At 45.0% G+C, this 26,013-nt stretch overlaps 1 protein-coding gene across 2 annotated transcripts; it reads left to right on the forward strand.

The window, feature by feature from the left end:
• Positions 1-125: 125 nt before the first annotated feature.
• LOC125730264 (collagen alpha-1(XXIII) chain-like) lies at positions 126-24,938 on the forward strand. Of its 2 annotated transcripts, XM_049005763.1 has the most exons (3): positions 126-971; positions 1,581-1,650; positions 24,337-24,938. In XM_049005763.1, exons 1-3 carry the CDS (start codon positions 684-686, stop codon positions 24,357-24,359), a joined length of 381 nt encoding a protein of 126 aa, XP_048861720.1. In that variant the 5' UTR covers positions 126-683; the 3' UTR covers positions 24,360-24,938. The 2 variants fall into 2 exon arrangements, 1 of the variants encoding a protein (XP_048861720.1); XR_007390629.1 differs by lacking the exons at positions 126-971; positions 1,581-1,650 and adding an exon at positions 22,447-22,557.
• Positions 24,939-26,013: the final 1,075 nt, after the last annotated feature.

A 26,013-nucleotide genomic window follows, 5' to 3' on the forward strand; every position in this document is an offset into this window, starting at 1 on the left:
CGGCCTACAATAAACTCAACTGCGCACGTAAAAAATTACAATAATTAACCATTACCATCAAAAAAATAATCTATGAAAGTGCATTTTTACATCCAGGCCCACACTAAGATGCACGGTAATTTTTTTTATCAGATGCCGCAATTACAATATAAGATACTGTCTCCTTTCACTATAATTAACAAATCTTTTATTCAAGACTAACGAATGAATTAAGTGCAGCTGCACAGACCTGTAGCCTAGCAGCAATTATTCCGGTTAATGCTTCGCAAAGTGTTTTAATTTAGCCAGTCGGCGGCAATGCATCAACCCATTCATGAGTGTTTCACATGCAAGTTTGTTACTGACATTGCAGAGTTTTTGCATCGTGCAGAAGTGGGTTTGGGCTCTGACGCATCATCATCATCATCCTCATCCTCCCAGCGCGCGTCCAGCTCGCCAGCTCAGACTAGTTCAGCACCGTCCGCAGCCGCTCATAGAAAAGCGGCCAGTGCTGGCAGCTGTGGATTTTCTGAAGGCTTTAAAAAAAAATCTCATGCTGCAAATTATCATGACTCGGAATTTTTATTACAGTAAATGTCAAGCTCGTGCGTTGTAACGGAGGAAAACCGTAACGCATTTCTTTCACCAGCTCTATAGAAGTCGGCTAATACGTCCGTTTCTGAGTTTCAAAGCTGAAAAGTTGTATGATGGCTTCTGCGGCAAAGTATAAAGAGGAAAGCGAGCCTCGGAATAGTCTTGCGTGGCAGAGCTGTTGCTTTGCAGGGATTCTGCCGACAGCCGCCTGTTTCGTGCTGTCTGTGAGCTCAATATCTCTGGGGCTTCTGCTGAGCTCCAGAACGTCCCATCTGGAGCATCGTGTGAAGGTACTGGAAGCCCAGAAGAGCTCCCTATTCCTGGATGCAGCTTCTGAGTTAGGGGCAGATGGAACCGTACTTACACTTCGGGATGCGATTGAAAAGCTCCTGCAAGAGGTAATGCCTTCCTTTACCCTTTCGGCTCGATGGGATGGATGCGTTTGAAGATGCAATTAGTAGAAATAAAAATATGAGCAACCACATCCCCAGAGATGCCTCAGAATAATACAGTAATGAAAAAGCGTTGCTGTACTCAGTGCGCCTACCTCCTTGACTGGAATGTTTTATATTGTGTTGATTCAATCGACATGAAATAAAAGGTGAATTAAAAGCGGAACTGTCATCCTCGGGTATGCGAATCGGTGGCTTGAGCCTAAAATGGTAAATGGATGCGAGCGAATAATTCTGATCAGTGTGCGTTAAGGTTTTTAACGTAATATTGCCTGAAGCAATGTTTTTCAGTCTGCTCAATTTGCATAAATATTATCGCCATACGATTAAACATTCATTTTAGCGAGGTAACACGCACAACCATCGGTCCTGTTTAGTTTTTAGCGCAAAGAATCGGGAATGGCTGATTATAGGTGCTGGGTATTAACTTAATTTTAGATGCTGTGTTAGTGTGGCCACAGCGTTCGTGCGTTCTTGTGCTTTATCCAGAAATAGTGCGATCTCTGCTTTTGATGTGCGAAATGTATATTTATGTTTTCTATAATCCTCCCGCAGAGACTGGACGCCTTGATGCCTAAACTCCGCTCAGCGAGGGATGTGCCGCAGGACTGTTCTTGCCCGCCAGGTGCGTCTTCCCGTCTGACAGAACTTTAATCCTCCTTCTGGCTATGAGCAGTTCCGTCAACCCATTGGGTGACATAGGCGGCAGCCTAGGGCGTCATCTTTTGAGGGGGCGCCGACTCAGCAAATCAATTTTACTGTGTCTAGGACTGGGGGGCGAAGCTTGCCTGGGGCGCCACCAGGTCTTCGACTGGAACTGGCAATGAATTATATCGTCCTCTTAACTCTTATAAAACTCTTATAAAACTGGTGTTTTTTTTTTACCAGAGTTTAAATGGTGAAATTTTAGCACTTTTATTCAAGTTTCTGCTTGTCTAGGTATTGTGTCATGGTAGCTTGAATTTGTAAGAATTTGTGTTAAAATATCGCTCTGTTAGGCGATAAGACTTTAAGGTGTGAATATCTCTGTTATGTGCAGCAAACATTTATGTAAATGCAGTATCAGTGCTTGTTAGGAATGTTTTAATACTATGTGTAAATATACAGATGCTCCTCTGCTTGCGAGTGAGATACGTTCCGGACGGCCGTTCGTAACTTGAAATGTTCGTAAGTCGTTATTGAACATCATTTTAACACTAGAACTGCCAAATCTACGCAAATTTGCGTAAATTCCCTGGGCCTAACACCTACTAGCATCCCTGCTGAGAGTTTCTTGGGCCATTGTCCTCCTGCTTTTGTTGTGCAAACACACCCATTACCTGTGAGGCCTGGCGCATTTGCATTTTTTACTCAGAGTAGCTCAAATCCAAGGCAGGCTAAACCTCTGTGTGTGACATGGAAACCTTCACAAAAGTCTGCCATATCTATACCAAATATCCCACATGCTGACTGACCTGCAAATATGAAAGACACACATTCACAAAATATATGGAAGCACAAGTCTGTTTTATTTATAAAAAAAATTGAGTGTTTCAAACTTTGCAGTGTTTGCAGACCCAGTGACCATCATCCCTGCATTTGGCGCAAGTGAATTTGTAACACTTTGCACTGGTAAACCTGCTGCGGTTTCTGTTGCAGTTCTCCTGTACCTGACACTGAGTTGTCCATACAAGTCCTGACACAGCAGCAGCCTTCCTCTGTCCCCATAGCCTTTTGTGGCATAAATTGGCAATGGAGTTCCTTGGCTAGATGACTCAAAAATAATCTTTTTTTTTGTCTACATGCCTTGTACAGAACGTAGGAATTTGCCACCACCAGGTCCAGCATGTTGTAAAATACAGCTACTGGCCACCTGCATGTTGCTGCTCTTACGGAATACATGCGCGCCATTTGGTCCAACACATTTACACCACACTATAACAGCAGAGAGAGAGAGAGTCATGAGTGTATTTGCTTTTTTTCTACCTTCTTTCTATATAGGCCTGTATAGTACATATCAGAAAACATTGTAGCACTGATGTAAAATTATACACACATTCACATACCTTCATGTGGTTATAGTCTGTTATCGTGTTGGGTTTCCTCTTTCTGCCTTCACAGATCGCCACATCTTGGTCCAAGGAACTCAGAACACACACAATCTTGTTTTTTTAGGTGCATAAATTGTCAAGGAGACACTGCCACTTCTAAGCACTGACGCGGAGAATTCCTCTTGCTGTGCAGTGTCCTTTGAAATTGGAGGAAGTTCATACCAAACTTTATTCCCTGTGCTCAGTAGTGTTGTTTTGCGCTGAAGCAGTCTGTGTGACAGTGCCAGTGAGGTGAAGAAATTGTCCGTTGTGACATTTCTCCCGTCATCCAGAAATGGCTCCATCAGACTCATGACCATGTTCTCTGCCAGCCTCTCCCTTTTCTGGTGACTGGGGTCCTTTCCCAAGTTAGGGGACACGTTGCAGACGTATTTGGTCTCCAAATCCGTGGCCATCCAGAACTTGATCCCAAATTTGTCTGGCTTGGATGCGATATACCAAGTGACATGGAATGGATCCACATCTACTCCACGTTGTCTTTCCACCGGTGTCCCTCAGGGCTCGGTTCTTGGCCCTCTCCTATTCTCCCTCTACACTAAATCTCTTGGCGAAGTTATATCCTCACATGGCTTCTCCTACCACTGCTATGCCGATGACACTCAACTCATCCTCTCCTTCCCTCCCTCAGACACTCATGTCTCCACTAAGATCTCTACATGCTTGGCAGACATCTCATCTTGGATGACCACTCACCAGCTAAAACTCAAAACTAGTAAAACTGAGTTGCTTTACATCCCGGCTGACTCATCCCCCCTCCAGGACCTTGCGATCTCCTTTGACAACTCCCTGATCCGTCCTTCGGTTTCTGCTAGAAACCTTGGAGTTACCATAGATGATCGGTTGTCATTTTCCTCACATATCGCCAGTCTTTCTTGCTCTTGTCGGTTTCTCCTCTTTAACATCAGGAGGATACGTCCATTTCTTTCCACCCAGGCTACCCAGATACTCGTCCAGTCCCTCGTCATCTCACGCCTTGACTACTGCAACTCGCTTCTAGCGGGTTTACCACTGAGCGCCATCCGTCCCCTCCAACTGATTCAGAATGCAGCTGCTCGTCTTGTTTTCATCCTTCCCAAGTTCTCCCACACCACTCCTTTGCTGCGCTCCCTCCACTGGCTTCCTGTAGCTGCACGCATCAGATTCAAAACACTGATGCTCGCATACAAAGCCAAAAATTCTCTGGCACCATCCTACCTAAAGGACCTCATCACACCCCGCTCTGCACCACGATCTCTCCGATCCTCCAGCACTGCTCGACTGGTCCCACCTCCCCTCAAGGCACAAGGAAGACACGCATCTCGGCTCTTCTCTGTCCTGGCACCTAATTGATGGAATGAACTCCCCCTAGATGTCCGAACAGCTGAATCCTTGAATGTCTTCAAGCGACGACTCAAAACTTTTCTTTTTCAGAAATACCTGACGTAGAACTTCTATATTCTTACTCGACTCTTTTTCTGGTGTGTGTTTTAAAAAAATTAAAATTAAAATAAAAATTCTGCACTACTCAATGGCGTTCTCAGAGATAGTATTCGTAGCTGGGGTCCTTATTGAGCTAGCATCGGAAATTCATTGCAGAGTCTCAAAGCACTTATGTAAGTCGCTCTGGCTAAGGGCGTCTGCCAAATCCTGTAAATGTAAATGTAAATATACTGCATGGACAATGAACCTTGGTCGAGAACAGCTGTACATCTATGTTCATGTGTTCTCCTGGAGTGAAACTTTCAGCACAGTTCTTGGTGAAGGCTGGCAGAGAACGTGGTCATGAGTCTGATGGAGTCATTTCTGGATGACGGGAGAAATGTCACAATGGACAATTTCTTCACCTCACTGTCACTGTCACACAGACTGCTTCACTTTACTGGGCATGGTGAATAACGTTTGCCGTGAACTTCCTCCATTGGCAAAGGACACTGCACAGGGAGAGGAATTCTCCACGTCAGTGTTTAGAATGGCGCGCATGTATTCAGTACGAGCAGCAACAAGCAAGTGGCCAGTAGCTGTGTTTTACAACATGCTGGACTTGGTGGCGGTGAATGCCTACGTTCTGTACAAAGCATCTACAGGGTGGAAAGGAAAAAGAAGATTGTTTCCGATTCTTCTAGCCAAGGAACTCCATTGCCAAATACAGGGATGATGGTCACTGGGTTTTCAAACGCTGCAAACACAGACTTTGAAAGATAGACAGACTGTGTGGGACAGTAACCACTGAGACAAAAGGCAGAAAGATGACGAAGAGATGAACCTGGAACTGAGGCACGGATACATCAATTTTTACATGAACAGCCAAACATGCAAAGCTGGAGAGATCACACAAAAACAAAATTCACTTTTGGTGTTATAATTCAGTGATGGCCAATGAAAATGAAATGACATTTTATTCTGTATGTGTATGAGCATGTCAAAAACCATGGACCATGACTTCACTCAGCTTATGACATTTATATACAAACATGCATTGGAGACTGAAGTGTTAGCATGTTTTCATTTTATTCATTTCATTCTATTAGCAACTTTTCATTCTATTTTCACTCAATTTGTTTTATAAATAACACAGACTTGTGTTTCCATATATTTTGTGAATGTGCGTCTTTCATATTTGCAGGTCAGTCAGCGTGTGGGATATTTGGTATAGATATGGCAGACTTTTGTGAAGGTTTCCATGTCACACACAGAGGTTTAGCCTGCCTTGGATTTGAGCTACTCTGAGTAAAAAATGCAAATGCGCCAGGCCTCACAGGTAATGGGTGTGTTTGCACAACAAAAGCAGGAGGAGGATGGGGCTGAAGACCTGCGAAAATCACAGCAGGGGTGACAAACACCTTGGGACTCTCAGCAGAGAATAAAAACTCGGTAAATCTAGTGTTAAGGGCATACGCAAGTACTAAGAACTAGGATGCTGGGAGTACGCACGCTACGCTGCTGCGTGGCGGGAGTAGCGGACAGAAGTCGTACCAGGCGGAATTAGCGCGCAGAAAAAAATATATATTGGGGACAGGAAACAGGAGCCGAATTAACACAATTTGAACTTACTGTCCTCTTCGTAAGTAGAGGAGAATCTGTAGTGGAGTAGGGCTCTGTGTCCATATGTGAAGGTTATGGGTTGGAATCCCTTGGCTGGGACAGTAACTGTACCATCACTGGGCCCTTGAGAAAAAGGTCCTGAACACAGGGCATTTTCTAGCCATCGAAAAGATCAGGGGTTAAGTCAAGTTTACCTGGGGCTTGACTTTTTTGTTTTTGAAGGAGGATAATTGGCATCGGGGCTGCTGCTTACGAACGTTCAGCTTATTGTCCCGAATGTTGGGACCTAACGACGGCCATGCCTTAACCCAAACAGCTCCTGATATGCTAGACGCTGGTCTTTGACCTCAAGATTTACAAGATCGCACATCGCTTTGGATAAAAGTGTCCGTGTAAATGAATATTTGTAAAATTTCAATGAAAACGACAACCACAGTGGACTTTCAGGTGCTGCAAAGACTTCAGTGGAACCAGACAATGTTTAATACTTTCAGCCAAGTCGCAGTCATCAGTTAAAGGGCTATGTTTTGATTCATCTGGGTTGTTAAATATTTTCCATAGTTAACACATTGCAAAAAAATAATAATAAATGAATATAAGCAGACGAAATGCATTTGTAGATGATAAAAATGGAGCAGAAACACTGGTGTTTATGTGCGCAGCTGAATATTGCAGTTTTTAAGGGGAATTTTATTACTTTATTGACTGATTGATCATTGATGCTGCATCACCGTTTTTTGCCTTGTTTAGAGATGTTTACAAACTCCACTGTTTTGTACATTGCAGTGTTTCACATTACATCTGGTAGTAATTATCCGCCCCCCCCCCCCCCCACACTCCATTCACACTCCGGTGATTGAAGGCAGCTGGGGGAAAATAGGTGGGGAAAAATGACTGATATTAAAGATTAGTGCGGTTCATTGATCTCCAGTGACTGAACTGTACAAACTACATGAAACTTAACTGCCGCCCCGCCAAACCATAAACGTGGTAAGCAAGCACATCCAGATGACTGGGAATACACACCCTCCAGCTCGTTTAGGATCGCACTCCGACACCTGTGGCTTGTGATCCGGCATAGATGCCTAAATTAGGAGTCACAACAAGATTCAAAGCATTTATTGTCATATGTACAGTAGAGAAGCGCATTTCTCTGTGCAATGAAATTCTTACTTTGCTGTCCACGCAGAAATGTCGAGCATTCTAATGCATTCAGGACTATTCAGAATGTGGTTGTAGCACATACTGTTTTTCTTTGCTGTTATTTCTTTGTATTTCCTTGGGACGATAGTTTGACAGACTCAGGGTTGTAGTTTTGAGGCAACTGCTCGCAATTCTGCATTTCCAGCCTCGGGGGGCTTCTTTCTGGCAGCAGTGCTGTCATTCAAATTAGGGGGAGAGCGAAATCTGCATTGTGTTGGCAATCCTTGTAGTCACAGAGGAGTAATTCTGACATGGAACTAAAACCTCAAATGTTTCAGTTGGGTGTAAACTGAAAGCTACTCGAAGGATAAGTGGACCATTACTAGAAGTTGGACGGATTCTGGTTGAATGGAGGTACATCTGAGCTGGCAGTCAGGCTTAACATCTTGATTTAACAGAACTGTGGTTATATTTTTTTCAATGTCTATATATATACACACTCCATGTGCTGAGGTGGGTAGTTCGGTCCAGAAAGTAAAAATCCAGGCCAAGATTTTGTGTCAACCGAACAGTTGAGTTCTCTGTGACTGTGACTCTTTATGCGCAACTGGTTGGTTGAAACAAAATCACTCACTGGACCTGAACTACCCACCTTTATCTGTGTGCAAATTAGTAGATGAAATGGATATTGTCGGTGTGTGTGGCCGTTTGGCGTGGTTGCTTTCAGTGCTGTGGTTGAGCTTAGCAAGAGGCACTGTGATTTCTAACTCCACAAACATCCATTGGGGGGGGGGGGGGTGTTATCGCCGTGTGTCGCCTGGCAATTGTAGGAAAAACTCCATCTTTGTTTAGAAATTTAATTTCTCTCTTTCAAGTGTGAGCGACTGGACCCTGAAGGGTTGAGAACTTCCTCCAGAGACCCTCCGATCTGCCAGGCCAGTTAGCGGTAAACACCCCTCTGTCCGGACATGGACCCTGCCAGAGATTTCAGGCTGTGCCAGAAGGTCCCTGTGGGGGGGGGGGGGGGATTTGGATGCTGCTGTTCTGCTATCAGCGACAGGGAGACGCTTTAAGTCAACCATGGTACCTGCCTATTCAGTGCAACTTTCATTTTCTGGCCAGTTATATGGATACATATTTTACAGAAGCTGTTTAACAGACCTTCCCCAAGGCTACTGTCTTCCCCAGATATCCTCCATGTCCTCAGCCACTGTAACAGATACTGCCTTGTACTACAGACCTGTCTGGTATGGTGAGCAGATAATCCACGTCATCCTGGACACTTTGAGCTACTTCAGGTTTTACAAACTACCTTAAAACCCAAAGGTTCCTGTGTTTGGCTAAATAGTTCCGTTCTTGTTGCACTTCATGACTGGTTTGTTTCCTTGATTGAGAGACTCATCCAGCTGTTTCACATTAACATTAGTGACACATGCATGATTATAGGAGACTGACCAATCAGCACGCAGCAAGAATTTAGTGCTTAAATGAAATCCAGGTCCTTTTTCATTGAAATGGTAGTTAACAAATCCTGTCCCGGATCAGTGTCCTCCCGGACATGGATTAGCTGGTCACCGCGCTGTCAGGTGCTTGAAGGTTGTTTCCTGCGACAACTTGAGTTTCTCTTCCTCTAGTTCAGTGAGCTTAGGGTAGCGATGTTTCTGTGAAATACGTCTACATTTGTTTGATTCTGGCTCAGAATTTTATCAAGAGTAATATTGCAAATGGAACTTTTGAAAAGTGTGTTAAGTTTAAGGTTCCACAGACGATTCCAGCTTGAGTTTCTCCCATACCTGTTTTCTTTTTTAACGATTAGTGGTCTGTTGTCACTCTCTTAGAATTGGGATTAAAGTGATGGGGGGGGGGGGGGGCGTTTTAGCATCTTTTGGCTTTTGGAGCCCCCCAGTTGGCATTATGTGGCAGCAGGTTGACACAAGATCTATGAACATTGCCGAACACTTTCACCGAACACTTTGGCACCACATGCTTCATAAAAGGCCTGAGAAAGCATTTTTTTTTCTTCTTGCCTGGAAGGCTTGGAGATGAAAGTGCTCCTTGCATTGTCTACGTTGAATGCTGAACGGAGAAGGAAAGGCGAACGATAAAACTGGCAGTGAGAAAATGTTCCCTTATTGAAAGCACCTGTCTTTCCTTGATCTCTAAAGGCATGTTGGCTTAGAACGGCTCTAAACTTCTCTTCCAGATTTCTGTGCAATATGTAACGCTTTCAACAAATTTTTTTTGGTGACTATTTTGTAACTAAGGTATATGGAAACAGTTAGGGAACGTGTTAAATGACTCAAAGAATATGGGCAATTATTTTGTGGTGCACAAAGTGCAAAGTAACTCGCCGCCACATGCACCACTGAAAGCGCAGTGACACGAAGCCTGCAGTGTCCCATTTATTTTTTAATGCCCCTCATAGGGAAGAAAAATGGCCTTAATATTTATCTATCTTTGTGTTTCTTGGGCAAAAATCATGGTGATTTATAACCCATATTGCCACTGCATTAACTAGGTGATTATTTTCTACTAATAACCAGGGTGTAGGAAGCTGAGAATAACCCATATTACAGTCATTATGGCTTTCACCAGTAATCACGTAATAAAAATGTCCTTGTCTTCGCCACTTTCCGTCTGCGGGTGACACCTTGGCCAGAAGCTTCCGCAGATCTGAGAATCGACGAAAGGAGCATCTGTTTCATTTGAGTGTGTCGAAATTCCCTCTTGTCGGCATTAATTTAGTGCTGTGGTTAAACAAGTTCCTGTAGGTGTTAATTGGCTTCAAGTAAATGCTACGTAACAATCAGTCATATTCTACCAACACTTTTGGTGTGGCCAGTGGGTTAGCTTGTCCTGTGGTCTATGTGGATCCCAATGACCCAGTGTAGTGACGGGGACACTGGCCAGCAGGTTAGCCCGTCCTGTGGTCAGTGTGGGTCCAATGTCCCAGTGCAGTGATGGGGACACTGCGGCCAACAGGGAAGCCCATCCTGTGGTCTGTGTGGGTCCCAATGTCCCAGTGCAGTGATGGGGACACTGTGGCCAGCAGCTTAGCCCGTCCTGTGGTCAGTGTGGGTCCCAATGTCCCAGTGCAGTGATGGGGACACTGTGGCCAGCAGCTTAGCCCGTCCTGTGGTCTGTGTGGGTCCCAATGTCCCAGTGCAGTGACGGGGACACTGTGGCCAGCAGGTTAGCCGGTCCTGTGGTCTGTGTGGGTCCCAATGTCCCAGTGCAGTGACGGGGACACTGTGGCCAGCAGCTTAGCCCGTCCTGTGGTCTGTGTGGGTCCCAATGTCCCAGTGCAGTGACGGGGACACTGTGGCCAGCAGGTTAGCCCGTCCTGTGGTCTGTGTGGATCCCAATGCTCCAGTGCAGTGACGGGGTCACTGTGGCCAGAAGGTTAGCCGGTCCTGTGGTCTGTATGGGTCCCAATGCCCCAGTGCAGTGACGGGGACACTGTGGCCAGAAGGTTAGCCCGTCCTGTGGTCTGTGTGGGTCCCAATGCCCCAGTGCAGTGACGGGGTCACTGTGGCCAGCAGGTTAGCCAGTCCTGTGGTCTGTATGGGTCCCAATGCCCCAGTGCAGTGACGGGGACACTGTGGCCAGCAGGTTAGCCGGTCCTGTGGTCTGTGTGGGTCCCAATGCCCCAGTGCAGTGACGGGGTCACTGTGGCCAGCAGCTTAACCCGTCCTGTGGTCTGTGTGGGTCCCAATGTCCCAGTGCAGCTACGGGGTCACTGTGGCCAGCAGCTTAACCCGTCCTGTGGTCTGTGTGGGTCCCAATGTCCCAGTGCAGTGACGGGGTCACTGTGGCCAGCAGCTTAGCCCGTCCTGTGGCATGGTAGTCCCAAGTTCTGGCTAAAATTGCCCACTGTAGCCCTTTCAAATCTGGCCTCCTAATCATCCCCTGCATCTAACTGGTGAATTCTCTCCTGCCCCGTCACCACCATCCATTACATGGACCATCCGGCAAACGGTATCGTAGCTTCCGTTCTGCCTCCACGAGATTTTGTAACAGCTTCGTTCCACAAGCCTGCAACAATTCTGCAAAGATGAGTGGGCCAAGATTCCTCCAGAGCGCTGTAATAGACTCATTGCAAGTTATCGCAAACGCTTGGTTGCAGTTATTGCTGCTAAGGGTGGCCCAACCAGTTATTAGGTTCAGGGGGCATTTTGTGTTTACTTGTGTTATATTTGACTAATAGTTAAATGTGTTTGATCATCAGAAACATTTTGTGTGACAAACATGCAAAAGAATAAGAAATCAGGAAGGGGGCAAATAGTTTTTCACACCACTGTAGCTCTTCTGAAATCTCATACCTGCATTTTCATGTTTACTCTGTACAATATAGTGACCAGTGCAATAGTACCGTGCAATACAATATAATATAATAACCATGAGCTTTCAGTCACTAATGCCCCCCACTCAAATAATACTGGAGTGTCATGTACTGTTCTGTCCATTAATTGTTCCGGCTGTTCATTGTAAATTGTAATGTGATCACACCCTTTGCACTTTATTGTGTTGTCTGTTTGTCACCTTTTTGCCCTGTTGTATGTGATGCTCAGTGTTACTGGATGTTGCGCCGGGACCATTGGGGAAATGTTATCTCATCACACTCTGTACATGTGTAAAGCCATTCATGAGTAACCTTAACATTAACCACCTTAGCTACTGTGTGGTGAGCGTACTGGCACAGAATGGCTGCTGTTGTGGGGGCTACACAGTGGTGGGGGGGTTGAAGTGGCTCCCCATTGGTTCTGTAAAGTGCTTTGGGTGTCTTGAAAGGCGCTATATACATGTAACATATATACATGCAAGACATCCATCCGTTCATCTTCCCTCCGAATGAACAGGGAAACATCACTAGGTGACCTGGGGGGGGGGGTGTCACAGACACGGGGGGGGGGGGGGGGTAAAGGACCACCTAATGGGAATGTTGGTCCATCTCTGGGCACTGATTTGGAAAACTGCGTGTTTATTGAGTACAGGAGGAAGCCACAGTGCACAGCCAGTACACAGTCCAGTGGGTTCGGGCCTTCGGTCCGGGAGGCACGAGTTCACTGCGCTTTCGGCTACGGCACTGCGCCGCCCATATAAATTACCATGAATCTCCATAATTTAAAAAAAGATCGTTTTGATAGCATGTTTATAGTTCGTATCTCCCTTTATTTTTTTCTCTTAAAAAATAAATTTTACGTAGGGTTTCATTTTACATTTTAAACCGGTTTACAAACTCGGGGACCACTGAAAACTGTTGGCAGCAAGCCTGTACATTTTCCCTAATTAAATCAAGGCTAGACTACACAGTTATGGTATGAGAAGAAGGCCTCTTTTACTATGCTGTGGTCTTAGGGAAATGTGCTACCTGGCCAACTGCACCAACGCACAGTCAATAAAACGCAAGCACATGTTTTAAAGGAAAAAGGACAATACCAGAGGCTAGAGAGAAGATGAACTAAGAGCTTATAGTGCTTTCGCTAATTTTCAGGGAACCGATTTCAGTAATAATATTACTTCTATTGATGAAATCAGTGAAATCACTCTGTCAAGTTTAAGGAAAATTAATTGCAAAATAAACTATCTGCACAAAACAACTCTCTGGCTTTGTGGATCCACACTGTCAAACTGTCAATTTTACAATGTTTATCTAAACTCCAGAAGGCATGAGGGCAGCGTACCATCTCTGACGGTGATTTATTTATGAAACTTGGCTCCGCCGATATGAGCCGCGCCCTAGCAGTGAGTTCATGCTTCTCTAGCTTGCGTGTGGATATCTGATCCATCGGACTCGCTCCAGGTCCGAGTCTACAGCTCTGCGGGTCTGGAGTCCTGGCAAGGAAAGAGGAGACCAAGTATATCAGCTGGGTTCCTACTGGAGCCTCTTCTCGTGCCGGTCAATGACAGAAGAAGGACGGTTAGCAACATCCAACCCCTGCTCTCACGCCAAGCTGGATCAGCAGCGTCGGAATGTTGTTGAACGTTCCAGAATGTCATCGGCCTCTGCGTGATAAAGCATTGATTTGCGTTGTAAGTGCATTGAATTTGTGCAAATGAAGTGGTTCTGCAAAATACGTACTGCAGACTTCACGTCTTGAGGTTATTAATAATATGCGATTGGGCCATTATCCAGCCTGTTCCCAACTGGCATCCCAGCTGGAGAGAACGTCATGCTTGTAGTTTGTGTTTATGATTATTCCCTGTTACCGGATGCTGCCGGCACCAGTCGACGTTGCCTTATTTTAAGTGCTTGGTATTCCCTATTGCTCGGATTTCCGCCTGGTGGCACCATGGTTTGGCCGTCTGTAAAAATTCCTCTTGTCAGCAGGGTATAACTAGATACTGTAAGCCGTTAAACGCCATGTGACACAAATGCCTGACCCTTGACCGCCGTCTGAAGAGTCATTATCAGAGTATTCAAACAGAAGCCTCTTTACCTTTTCTGCACAACCTTCTCCTCTTTCCATTGTTTCTGTGGTCAAAACCACGATATTTGCTAATAAACTGCACTTAAGCTAAGAGACCTTAAAAAGCTTCTTGTAAAATACCCGATTTCGGTAAATAGGTCCCCTTCGTATCGTATACTTTTAAGTTCTCTGGTTTACCAGCGACGTGACGTGCGCAAGTAACTGGGCTTAAATTCCTCACATTAAGATACCATCTCTGCAGTGTCACTGCCCACGCTGTCCGTCATTCCCGCGTATGCAAACTCTGGCATTATTATGTTTCAGGGTCTTGGTGATCATTTTCAGGGTGTCCGTAGAGCTATAAAATACAAGATCTGGTTTCTTTTCCATTTTCAAAATAGCTGGCATCATGTCATGGGTGTATCTTGCCTCGTACCCTATTTTTCCTGGGATAGGTTCCAGGTGTACCATAGTATTATACTGAATACGGGGGGTGGGCAGGGAAGGACGGATGGACAGCATAATTCTAGCTGTTCCTTACTATCTGGATATAAAGTGGTGAGGATGCAGTTTTTGAAACGGATATTGGCAAAGCATTCAGGACGTTACGGCTGGGTAGATGTTCCTGAACTCATTCAGATCCCTGACACATTCCCTGTCCGACCTTTAGGTCCTAAACCCAAGGCAAACACGTAGGTTACCCATTTCACAAGCCAGAAAGTTATGTCCTGGATATACTGAACCGATTCACTCCAGTAGAATATCAAGCTGTGTGCAAAGGGCTAAAATTGCAGGTTTTCAATAAAACTGTTGGCCAAGTGACCGAGTCATAACAATGTATTACCGAAAATAATAGCAGGAAATGTTCTTTCTGCAGAAGCGCCGTCTGATTTATCTTCAAGTGACTGTTCTCCTAACCACTGGTGGGCTCAGATTTTTTTTTTTTCCTTCCAGTGTCTGAGACTTACTAAATATCGTCTGCTGTTTTCAACTGGCCAAGAAATCCATTTCACCTATATTTCTAGCAGGAAAATGTAGAGAGCGGCTTTCAGAAGCTAGAAAACCCCTATCCTATAATATGTGTATCGTGTCATTGTCCGTTAACGGGTCTCGAGTTGGCGGCATCACGTAAGTAGTGAAGCGACGCTTTTCACAGAGCCTGTGAAACTCAGGCTGTACTTTTTGCAGGCGACGGTAAAGAAATAAATGAAGTCCAAGCGATAGATGATATCTGGAACAAGCCTCGAGTCGCTTTCCCCTCCAAGACAGAGAAGGCGAGGTCTTGCTGGATGTCGCTGGGGTATTCTGGTCTGTATTGCGTTATTTGGAGACGGTGTAGTGCACCTCAAGACAAGGCAGTTTTCCAAGTCCACATGTGAACTACGTACGAGGAGAGTGAACCTGTTTGGATGGAAAGATTAAGTGATGCTTTATTTTGCTCTCGAAAAAAGTAACAGGTGAGAGCAAAGCTTCTGCCGTGAAAGTGCACACTCGGCTATTGGTCGAGCACCCGCAAGGGGGGTTATGGGTTTTGCTGCAGAGCCCAGTGGAGATGTCCCTATTCTGCAGAGGAAGGGATTCGAACCAAAAACCTTATGGTTATGCAAAGGCCTAATCTGCTGAGTCAGGGCGCCTCCCTGATGCAGTCTGCAGGGCAGTTTGATCAGGCTTCCTATCCTGCTGTAATGTGCTTTGTGTAGCTGCAGAAAAAGAGCTAATGAAGGACAATAGCCACGCTGTGACCGGCCGCTACAGCAGAGAATTTTCAACATTCGTTCCGCGATCGGCAAATACATTAATACACGTGACAAAGACAGACAACAATTTATTGGTTAACTATCTTTGCATAGGCATGAATTTCAAAGTGGTGGATGTTCACTCCCACACACCAAATTAAACATCGTTTTAATTTAGTTTCATGCATCTGCATAAACAAAATAATAAAATATATATATATATATATATATATATATATATATATATATATATATATATATATATATATATATATATATATATATATATATATATATATATATATATATATATAAATTAAAAAATAAAGCATAATAATATGAATGTAAAATTAGGTGGTGCAGTGGTTGGTGGGTTTGGTCCCGGGTCCGTTCTGTGTGGAGTTAACACGCTCTCCCCATGTTCGTGTGGGTTTCCGCCGGGGGCTCCGGTTTCCTCCCACAGTAAAGAAGTGTACAGGATAGGCTGATTGCTGATTGTAAATTGGCCCTGTAGTTGTGTGTGTGTGCACCCTGCCGGTCCGTTGGCGACCGCCCAGGGTTGGTTCCCCCCCGCGATCCCAGTTGGGATTAAGCGGTTTCAAAAAACGGATGGATGGATATATAATACCGACGTATATAATATAAACAGATACGAGCGTTTTAAGTGCATGTGGTTGTAGCAGCAATAGCATGTATAAAGACGTATGAAATGTGACGTTAAAGAAAGTAATATTTATTATATACTATATTACCAGTGCAGAGTGATGACGGAAAAATAATTGTACTCTTCAAAGGCGGATGTGATCGCTGCCCGGATGGTCTACAGCCTCTGAGTGTTTCTCCCTCCACCGTGGCCCCATCTCAAGCTGTGTTTGAAAGCACATTTTTACGCGTCTTATTGCGCCCAGGGCGCAGTCTCTCTCCCAGGCGCTTGGCCTCGGGGCGTCCCAAGCGCGGATACCGAGGGTGCTGCGCAGATGTTTGTGCCGTAGCCGCTCTGCTTGCTAAATTAGCTAAAAGGGCGGAAATTAAAGGGCGAGCGGTGAAAGGATACGCTTGCCGCAGAATGTAGCCGTTGGCCGGCCGCCGACCCGGAGCTGATGGTGAAGATTAGCAGGATCGCCGCTCGTTTTGTACGACCTCGTCGTGCCGCTGCCTGCTGAATGGGACCCATGGCTCCATGATGGCTGGATGCTCCGCTGCCCTGGCGAGTCATTTGATGCATCTGTAGACTTCGTCAATTTATTAAAACTGGTATTTCCTTTCGAAAAGGTACTCGTGCTAGCACATTGATCAGGGATAATAATCAGGCAGCTGGACGTTTCTCTGTGTCATCAAAGGCTTTGGTTTGTATATGTCCTCACCGTCCGTACTCGAATCTACCCCTGCGTGTGTCATTTACTAAACACACAACCCTGGAAAACTTTGAGACTCCTATATTATTTAAATCTGCATTTTTAAATCCTGGTTTGATCCTGGTTCTGCTGGCAGAAGGCTACACTGAGCAGCAGGCTGCTTCCAGGCTCAAAGTTTCTAAGATAGCAGGACACAAGAACGAGGTGAAGCAGGAGACACTGGGAACGAGCAGAAACCAGTCAGGTGGAGGGAGGAAGCGACTCTCTAATGCCAGAGACGACCGTCAAGTTATCCAGCAGTCCCTCAAATATCGGAGGATGACCTCAAGTGACCCTCAAAAGGAATGGGAAGCATTAAGTGCAGGTGTGAAGTGCACTGCTGGGACAGTTCATATCAGACTCCTAGAAGCAGGACTGAAGTCCCATAAAGCAAGGAAGAAGCCCTTCATTAATGAGAAACAGGGAAGAGCCAGGCTGCAGTTGAAATGTGTATTTTACACAGGTGCATACCTGTAAATTTAGAAATGAGTGAATCCAAAAATTATGCTGTGACTTTTTTCCATAGCTGTGTGTGTGTGTGTGTGTGTGTGTGTGTGTGTGTGTGTATATGTGTTCTATTTACTATATTGGGTTTTGTTTAGATTTGTGAAATAAAATCTAAACAGGGTCCTTGATGCATAAAGTACATATTTTGAGATCCAGTTTGGCTGCAATATCTTCCACTGTTTACCGGCAGTGGAAGATTCGGCCGTTTCCATCGAGCTCTATAGCTGGTCTTTTTCAAACCGCGGAATCTGGAGTCTAACTGGAGATGTACCATGTGACTCGTGCTGGACACGGGAGGAATGAGCGCGATCCAGCAAAGCCGTCGTGCTGAGGTGTGGGGATTCGCTTCTGCTCTTTGTTTATTGGTCCCAAGGGGTAAAATTGCTGAGCAAAGATTTGCACAAGTCAGTAAAAGTCTGCCATCAGGGTCGGTGACCCCTGGAATATGGAGCGGCACCCTCCCTTGGGGGTGTGTTCACTCGCGCCCTGCGTTTAAAGCTCCCCGATGTGTCGTCTGTCTTTACATCCACTGTGAGGTAGAGCCGCCGACTGACCAAACGGCATGTGGCCGATGTGCGGCAGCCTTTCCCTTTAAATTTAAAGGGAGGGTATAGATGGGCCCCATGTTCTATTGCCATATCTGTGTGCCTTTCCCTTTAACGGGAGGGTATAAATGGGCCCCATGCTCCATTGCCATGCCTGTGTGCCTTTCCCTTTAACAGGAGGGTATAAATGGGCACCATGCTCCATTGCCATGCCTGTGTGCCTTTCCCTTTAACAGGAGGGTATAAACGGGCCCCATGCTCCATTGCCATGCCTGTGTGCCTTTCCCTTTAAATTTAACGGGAGGGTATAAACGGGCCCCATGCTCCATTGCCATGCCTGTGTGGCTTGGCCCCGAATCCGCAGAGAACAATGCGCAGCAAGCTGGCCTCCAGCAACATGCATTTATGGGCATTCTCTTTATTTTAAAGCCCAACAGGCAAAATTCTAACAAAACACAATTTGCTTTGCCCTTAAAATACTAAATACTCATTATGTATAAATCTCCTGTGGCTAAAAATTTGCTGCAGTATGCAACAAGCAAGTCCAGCAAGCAAGGGCCCAGTGGTGTGGTATCAGTGAATTTAGGTAGGCACGCTTTGTAAAAGTGTGATGTATAAATGAATTATACCGTCAACCGAAAACATGCCTAAACTGACTGCGAATATCACGTTGTGAAACTTTCAGTAAACATGCACTCTGGGTAATCTGGCCAATGAGTGAGCTCCCTCTATCAGATCGCGTGTCATAATCCCCTCCCCCATCCCGCCACTCGTCTTTCTCCCGCAGCGGGAGGATGGGTCTGCCCCCCCCCCCCCCCCCCCCCCCCGAGTGCTCCCACCCCCCGAGGTCACGATTGTTTGTGCAAGGTCACGCACATTACATCTACCCAGGTATTAGAAATAGACTGCGCTTCAAGAACAAACTAAAGATTATTGGAGTAAAAGTTAGAGGGAAATTTTATTGGAAATGTGGATGTAATCTGAAATATTATACTTGTATCATGATTACTTAGAGTAAATATCTATCTATATATCTTACCTGGTCTGTGACTCAAAGATTAATCACGATTACTCGCACTCAACATTACAACTTGTAGTCATAAATAAATTAACTACATTAACGTAGAATAAAGACGAAGGGGAGTATATGGGTCAATCACACAAATACTGGACTGGACAGGTAACAAGATATTGTCATTCACTTCACCTGTCAGTTTTAACGTTACGGCATGTATGTACGGTGTGTATTTTCTGATACTCTCTAATACTTAGAAGGACAGTGCCTGGTCACATGACCTGCCGATAGCAAAATGCCATTCAGTGGCGTGGTCTCTCTCTCTCTCTCTCTCTCTCTCTCGCCCTCCCTGACATTTCAGTGCTTGTGGAAACAACTGCACATTAATTAAATGCAGTGATATTGCCCAGTTTGTGAAATGGAGCAATACGACGATAAAGGGATTTAAAATGATGTAATGAAATCTATAAATAAGCAGAGTCTGTGAAATCCATAAGGCTTGAGGCTTTTTGGATTGTGGACCCTGTATATTTTGTGTCCATTATTCAGTTCTCTCGCTTTTGAGTTCAGAGGAGGTCTTGATTTGTGGGATTTGAACTCCACTAGTACCGTCCCTTGTCACTGACGAGAGCAGGCCCACAGATGGAACACATCATGCCGTGAGCATCACTTTCTACCTCTTGTGCTCTCCGGCGTGACCATTTCACTTTTGGCCTCTCTTGGGTTTTGACCGTGATGTTCACCATAGTCTTGGGAGACATATGGATTGCTGTAAAGGTCACCTGTTCATCTCCGACATCTGAGGAATTACAGCTCAACTCTCGCGCCTACCCTGGGGGTCAAATTGACCCCCAGACGCACACGTCAGGTGACTTCGCGTAATTATTGTAGGAGCGTGTGAGAGTTAAGCTGAATAACTGCGCTAATCCTCAGCGTATCGGAGCAGGCGGTGCGTTGAAATGGAATTTTCCTGAAACTGTGCCAAAGCAAGTCTACAGTTGCCCCATCTTCCATGATTGCAGTGTGAAGTGCATCATGCAGTAACTATGAATCTCCTCCCTACACATTACAATATGCAGGATTAAATAGATACAAAGTTGCTCCAGCCGTGACTGACTGCAACAGAAACCGAATGACCTTTTGTATATTCCAACCTCTTCCAGAACATGTAACCTTATTATTGACATGTTCTGCAAGGGTTACACCTAAGTTCACCATCTGCGTGTCTTTAATAATGTGTTTATGAGTCAAAACAAACAAAAGAAATGGGAACAATTATGGGCGGTTGTAATGAGACAAACAGCCTTTTCCAGTCTGTTCTCCTAAGGATCCCGTCTTTCATCTGTGGCCAAATACACAGAACCAGCGGCCTCAGTGTGTGTCAGAATCTGCCAGTACGAATGGTGAGGAGGGAGCTGCTCAATGCCGTGATGTGAGCGTCGACGGCGGAGTAGTTTACGGGGATGTGGGAATCGGTCATGACTCATTAGAATCGGTACAGGATCAATCAGCAGAATGTGTAATAATGTACAAATATTCACATGAAGCGCTATAAAAATGTGAGTCACTGGATATGTACAGCACTGTGTGTTAGGTCTTCACTCTGTGTGTGTGAGGTGTGTGTGTGTGTGTGTGAGGTGTGGTGAGATCCTGCGCTCAGCTGGTGCTCTTCAGAAGTCTCTGAATGGTTGACGTCTCCCTAAAGTCACCCCAGGTCGAGGGCGACCAGATAATCCACGTCTTCCTGGACACTTTGAGCTACTTCAGGTTTCACAAGCTACCTTAAAACCGAAAGGCGCCTGTGATTGGCTAAATAGTTCCATTCTTCTTCTGCTTTGACTGGTTCGTTTCCTTGATTGAAAGACTCATCCTGCTGTTTCACATTAACATTAGTTAGACTTATTACATAGACTGACCAATCAGCACGCAGCAAGAACTTAGTGCTTCAGTGAAATCCAGGTCCTTTTAATTGAAATGGCAGTTTACAAATCTTGTCCTATCTCAAGGTGTCCTCCATGAGAGGGATTATCTGGAGAATGAGAGAATGAGCCATTCTGCAACTGCGGTGAACCAGCTTTGAATTGATCTCTGAGCCTAAACACTGGCGATTACTTCACTGACGTATTTAACCACTTTGGTTGAGCAAACATTAAATCACCGATTTTTTTCCAGGAAGTGTGAATGTCTTCATTCAGACTTTATGTTAATATTTACATCAATGCATCCTGTGTTTGTTTTCTTGCCTCCTAATTTTGACTCCGTCTCCAGCTCTCGACTCCGTTTATACCCATATCATCTCGGCACAAATGGCTATTTTTGGGCACCAGATAGCAGACGTGCCCGATTCTTGCGTAGCAGGCGGGTCCTTGTGTCCGCGATGATAATCTGTGTGATTGTTTTTCCCATTTGGTTGTCATTACGCAAGTTGCCATTAGTTCCACTTGCTCCATCTGAAACAGACCATGACATCTGTTGCTGTTTTTTATACCCTAACATCACTCTATATTTTATTTGTCTGTTTTGTGTTCCTGGTCCTTCCATGTGTTCCTAATTTCTTCAAAGGTGGGAGGTTGGGGAATGAGTGTGGGCACGTCAGCCTAATGAAAGCCGGTGGAATCTGTGCATTATTTTTTTATTGTGGTGAACATATTGCGGGGTCCACAAGAAGCTGCTCAGAATAAATGGCTGGAAGATGCATGGTTGCATGGAAATGTGCATTACAAGGCTGCGTAATATTACCTAACCGATTTTTTTTTTTTTTAAATAGCTCAAACCACCGATGGGTAACGGTCACAGCGACCTGAGGTATTCAGCTTTGGCAGTTATTGTAGCAAACGGCGGCTTTGCCACACATTAATGTCCGGATTATTTTAGCTACACTTTTTCACTTTTCGATTTTTCTTTAAGACTTCCTGATACAGGATTAATTTTTGACTTTTGAAAATTTAGCTTGAGAGCTTTAGTTTGCAATGAAGATGCTGACAGGATACTGTAAGGCGCTATATTTCCAATCCTCAAAGTAGCACTATGATATGTATTTATATGCGATATATAGAAATTTTAGCTTTAATCCCGGCAGTCTTCTTCAGACTGCAGTGTTGCGGATGATCTGGCCACACGTGCTCACACGTACAGACCGGTCCTCGTACAGTATGTTTCCTCTCTTCGCGCTCTGTGTGACACCAAGCAGAAATGTATACACGCGGCCATCTGCAGCTCATCCCCCCCCCCCTAACCACGAAGGCTGCAAACAGCCACGCTTGCGTGTAGCGAACGCCGTTCGAGCAGAGGGAGATTAGCACTGTGGTTTTCTTACAGAATCGGAGACAAATACAAGAGAATCATCTAGAAAAAGCCCTTCTCTCTTTTTTTTTTCTTTAAATCATTTTTAGAAGTCCCATTAGTCATGCGATTAAAATGTTTGTTTATTGTAGCAACGATTTCCTCGGAATGGGTTAAGACAGGGACAATGAATTGACCAATAGGAAGTGGAGATTGGAATGGTTCGATCTGATTGGCTTGAAAGGGGTCCGTAAGCCCTAGTAAATATGCGCAATAACCTCTCTGCTCTCTAACTAAAATAAACAAACCAGGAAACCCAGAACAGCCGGACCATCGCTCCCAGTATCTCTCCGAAAAGCAGTGAAACCATACCATTTGATTGCCGATCAGTGAGTATAGGGTTAAGATTGGCGGATTAGACTGCGTTGAGGAGGAAATGTGACAGATTATATATGTTGTTTGTCTTTGCTGGTCAGTCTGCCTGCCTTTACTTACCTGTGTACCTGTGCCTGGGGGGGGGGTCCTGGGGACAAGCACTGCACAAGCTTCTCTTTAAGACTGCAGGAGTGTCTGATGGGGTGAAAGGTTCAACTGTCTGGGAGGGTGCCGGGACAGAGGCGCTGCCCCCACCCTGAGAGGATCCAGATGGGGTGCTTTAGGCACGTTTAAGGATTCCCCTGATTCGACTGCCACGCGGTGGTTCCCGGCATGTTCCGAGGAAACTGTTGCTAGGGAACCGGAGGTCAGGGCCGTCTCTAACCCTCTGATGGATGGATCAGTGAAAATCATTTTATACGAATGTGTGCTAAATGGACCAATATGCAAAGCGAATAGGAATTAAACTCCTGTGCTCAAAGAGAACACACTGTTTTCACAGAAGTGAGGGCAGATTAATTCCCAGGGTAGCTGTGGTTTGGTAACCAAGCAAAACTAAATGTAGTAAAGAGTAAACAAAAAAGAGGGATATTTTGGTGATGTTGTGGACAGGGAATTCTTGTGATTCTTCCACAGGATTTTACAGAGTCTCCTGACAAAAGTCTTCAGAGTGGGACAGAGAAAATCCTGAAAATGTTTACTGTAACTTGCAGAAAGTACACAATGGAAGAGAAAAGAGCAAAATAGCAACATAACCTAATATCCATCCATTTTCTGTAACTGATTGTCCTATTCAGGGTCGCAAGGGATCTGGAGCTATGAGTACAAGGCTGGGAATGACCCAAGACGGGGCGCCAACCCATCACGATGCGCGCACACACACAGACAGAAAAAAAACATTACAAGATCATTACCAAACCCTAAACAGACTGACTTTGCAAACAAAGGTGGAAGCGACCTGCACCGCCTTGCTGTGAATCGGGCAGGGAAGGTGCAGCTTTACTGTCTGTTCTGTCCGCAGGATCAACCTGCTTGGTTCGGACTCACAGATCCTGAAGCCTGGTTATTCCTGCTAAGAGCGGCTGTAACTGAACTGCTGATAGCAAGCTTTGATTTGGGAAGCAAAAACCGTTGCATGTTGTTTAAGGTTGTGTGTGATTAATTTAAGTGAATTATAGCACATAATCGATCTAATCAGGTAAATTTATTTATAATGAGAGTTGACAGGGTTTCCAGCGCGCACGCATCGGACGTGACACGCTTTCAGACTCTCACGCCAGAAGTCATACGGCAAATCTATATTATTAAACCCTACAGACTATTATTTCTTATCTATTAAGGTAAGAAATGTATCGAATTGAAAATCTCTCTCGAGCCGAACCTGGCAACCCTGTGATGATGTCAGCGTTAGCAAACTGTCATGTTTAATACAGTAGGTCCTCCATACGTGTGGCGGATGCGATCCAGGACCTACTGCGGAGGTCCGAAACCGTAGATAGTGTACGGAACACTATAAATTACTTGTTCTCCATGTACTTTCATACCTATGATATAGTTTAATTTACAAATTATACTGAGACGGTGGTTAACAAATCAGCCGATACGGTCGTGGGCGGCAACTGTACTGTTCCAGTTCACTTCCCAGCCAACAGTAATGTTATCTAGCTCTCTAAGGTAACTAAAGTGCTACTAGGGAAGATCCTTACATTACATCAGACGCAACATTATAGCAAACTACGGCAACGAAACCGGCCGAACTTCAGTAAGAATAAGGTAACATTCTTCCTCCACAGGTGACGACAAACGCTCTGCATAAGAGTATCTGATGGGACGAATGAAATAAACGTGATCGGCAGATTCAGATGGCGAAGGCTGAAGTTGACCAATCGGGGGGCAGATCCAGCTGTGTTCAGCATGTTTTTGGACCGTGGGGGGAAACCAGAGTACATGGAGGAAACCCCACGGCACCTCGGAGAGAACGTGCAAACTCTGCCGCCCCGTAACGCATAACATATAACATATGATATAACATACAACAAAACATATATAACATACAACAAAACATATGATATACAACAACACATATATAACATACAACAAAACATATATAACATACAACAAAACATGATATACAACAACACATATATAACATACAACAAAACATACAACATATACAACAAAACAAACTGTTTGTGGTCCTACCAAGGCTGGAAATCTTGCTTTTGGTGTTACAGTTTAAAGAATAAAAATAAAGTTTACAAACTGTCATTATTAAATAAGATGAAGAAGAAATACTGTAATAAAGAATGAAAAATGAAGAGTGTCTTCAAGTAATATTACATTACTGCAGCATGTTCATAAGATTTATTGGCTTAGGAATGAATGATTTTTATAATCTGCCAGAATTTTTCTGTATATTCTACCTGAGGGAAGTAACTGAGACTCGGATCAGAGGAGATGTGTTCTGTGCGCAATTAGCGCTTACATGTGGTTTATCATTTTGTTCGTAGTCATCTGTTTTGATTAAAGACAGCAATGGCCTCCTGTGTGGCTGTTCTGGCTCTGGCCTCGTACAGAACCAGCACCTTCGGCTTTGCGGGTCGGCCTCTTTGATTAGCGCCTTAAAGCCGGCCCGAGACTCTGACCCAGGAGAGCCGAGGGTGCGATCATTTCCCCACTCCCAGTCACAACACGGAGGTCTTCTGCAAAGAGGATGACACCCCATTTATCCAGCAGGCTGTAGTTGGGAGTATTACATTGTGAAGACAGCTGGTTGACATTTTTCATGGTGGCGATAAAAGCTGATCTTGGCTCGGGCCGTGTGACCGGGGTCACTCCGGAGGTGAAGGTGAGGCGAGCCGATACGGTGTTATGGATGATTTCCAGCAGCGGAGTAAAATGAGCTGTATGACGGGTTTTCAGGAAAATGGCGAATCTCGGACGGATGTGGTTGTAAACGTTGTTACACATGTTGCCGTTTTTACAGGTTTACAGCCCCTTGGATCCACCCACGTTTTTTTCTTTCTCTACAAGCATATTAAAAGTAAGTTACACAGAGACAACGGGACCTGAAACCCAGGTTGTGGGGAGTGGGGCTGTTGGGGGGGGGGGGGGGGGCAAAGAACAGCCCAGCACTGCTGCTCCCAGAATGATCACATTGAAGGTTTCTTGGGTCTTCCCTATCTGCATAAACAGAACCTGCACGACACACTATACAGTCGTCATTTCTGCTTTCTTCATCGAAGTTTCGAAATATCGCGGGGTCGGCGTGAACGGGAATTCTATTTGAGTTTTCGAGACCCGCAAACGACGCACGAAGGCCAGCAGATGAGGCGAGAAAAGTTTAGTGACTCATAAATGCATAAAATATGCATACAGTGCAGGCTTGGAGGATGCCACATGCGTTTACAGCAGCCTCTGGCGTTGCATCTCGCAGTGCTCTCGCAGTGCTCTCGCAGTGATCTCGCAGT

The sequence above is a fragment of the Brienomyrus brachyistius genome, unplaced genomic scaffold (genome assembly GCF_023856365.1).
Source record: "Brienomyrus brachyistius isolate T26 unplaced genomic scaffold, BBRACH_0.4 scaffold1099, whole genome shotgun sequence".
NCBI lineage: Eukaryota > Metazoa > Chordata > Actinopteri > Osteoglossiformes > Mormyridae > Brienomyrus > Brienomyrus brachyistius.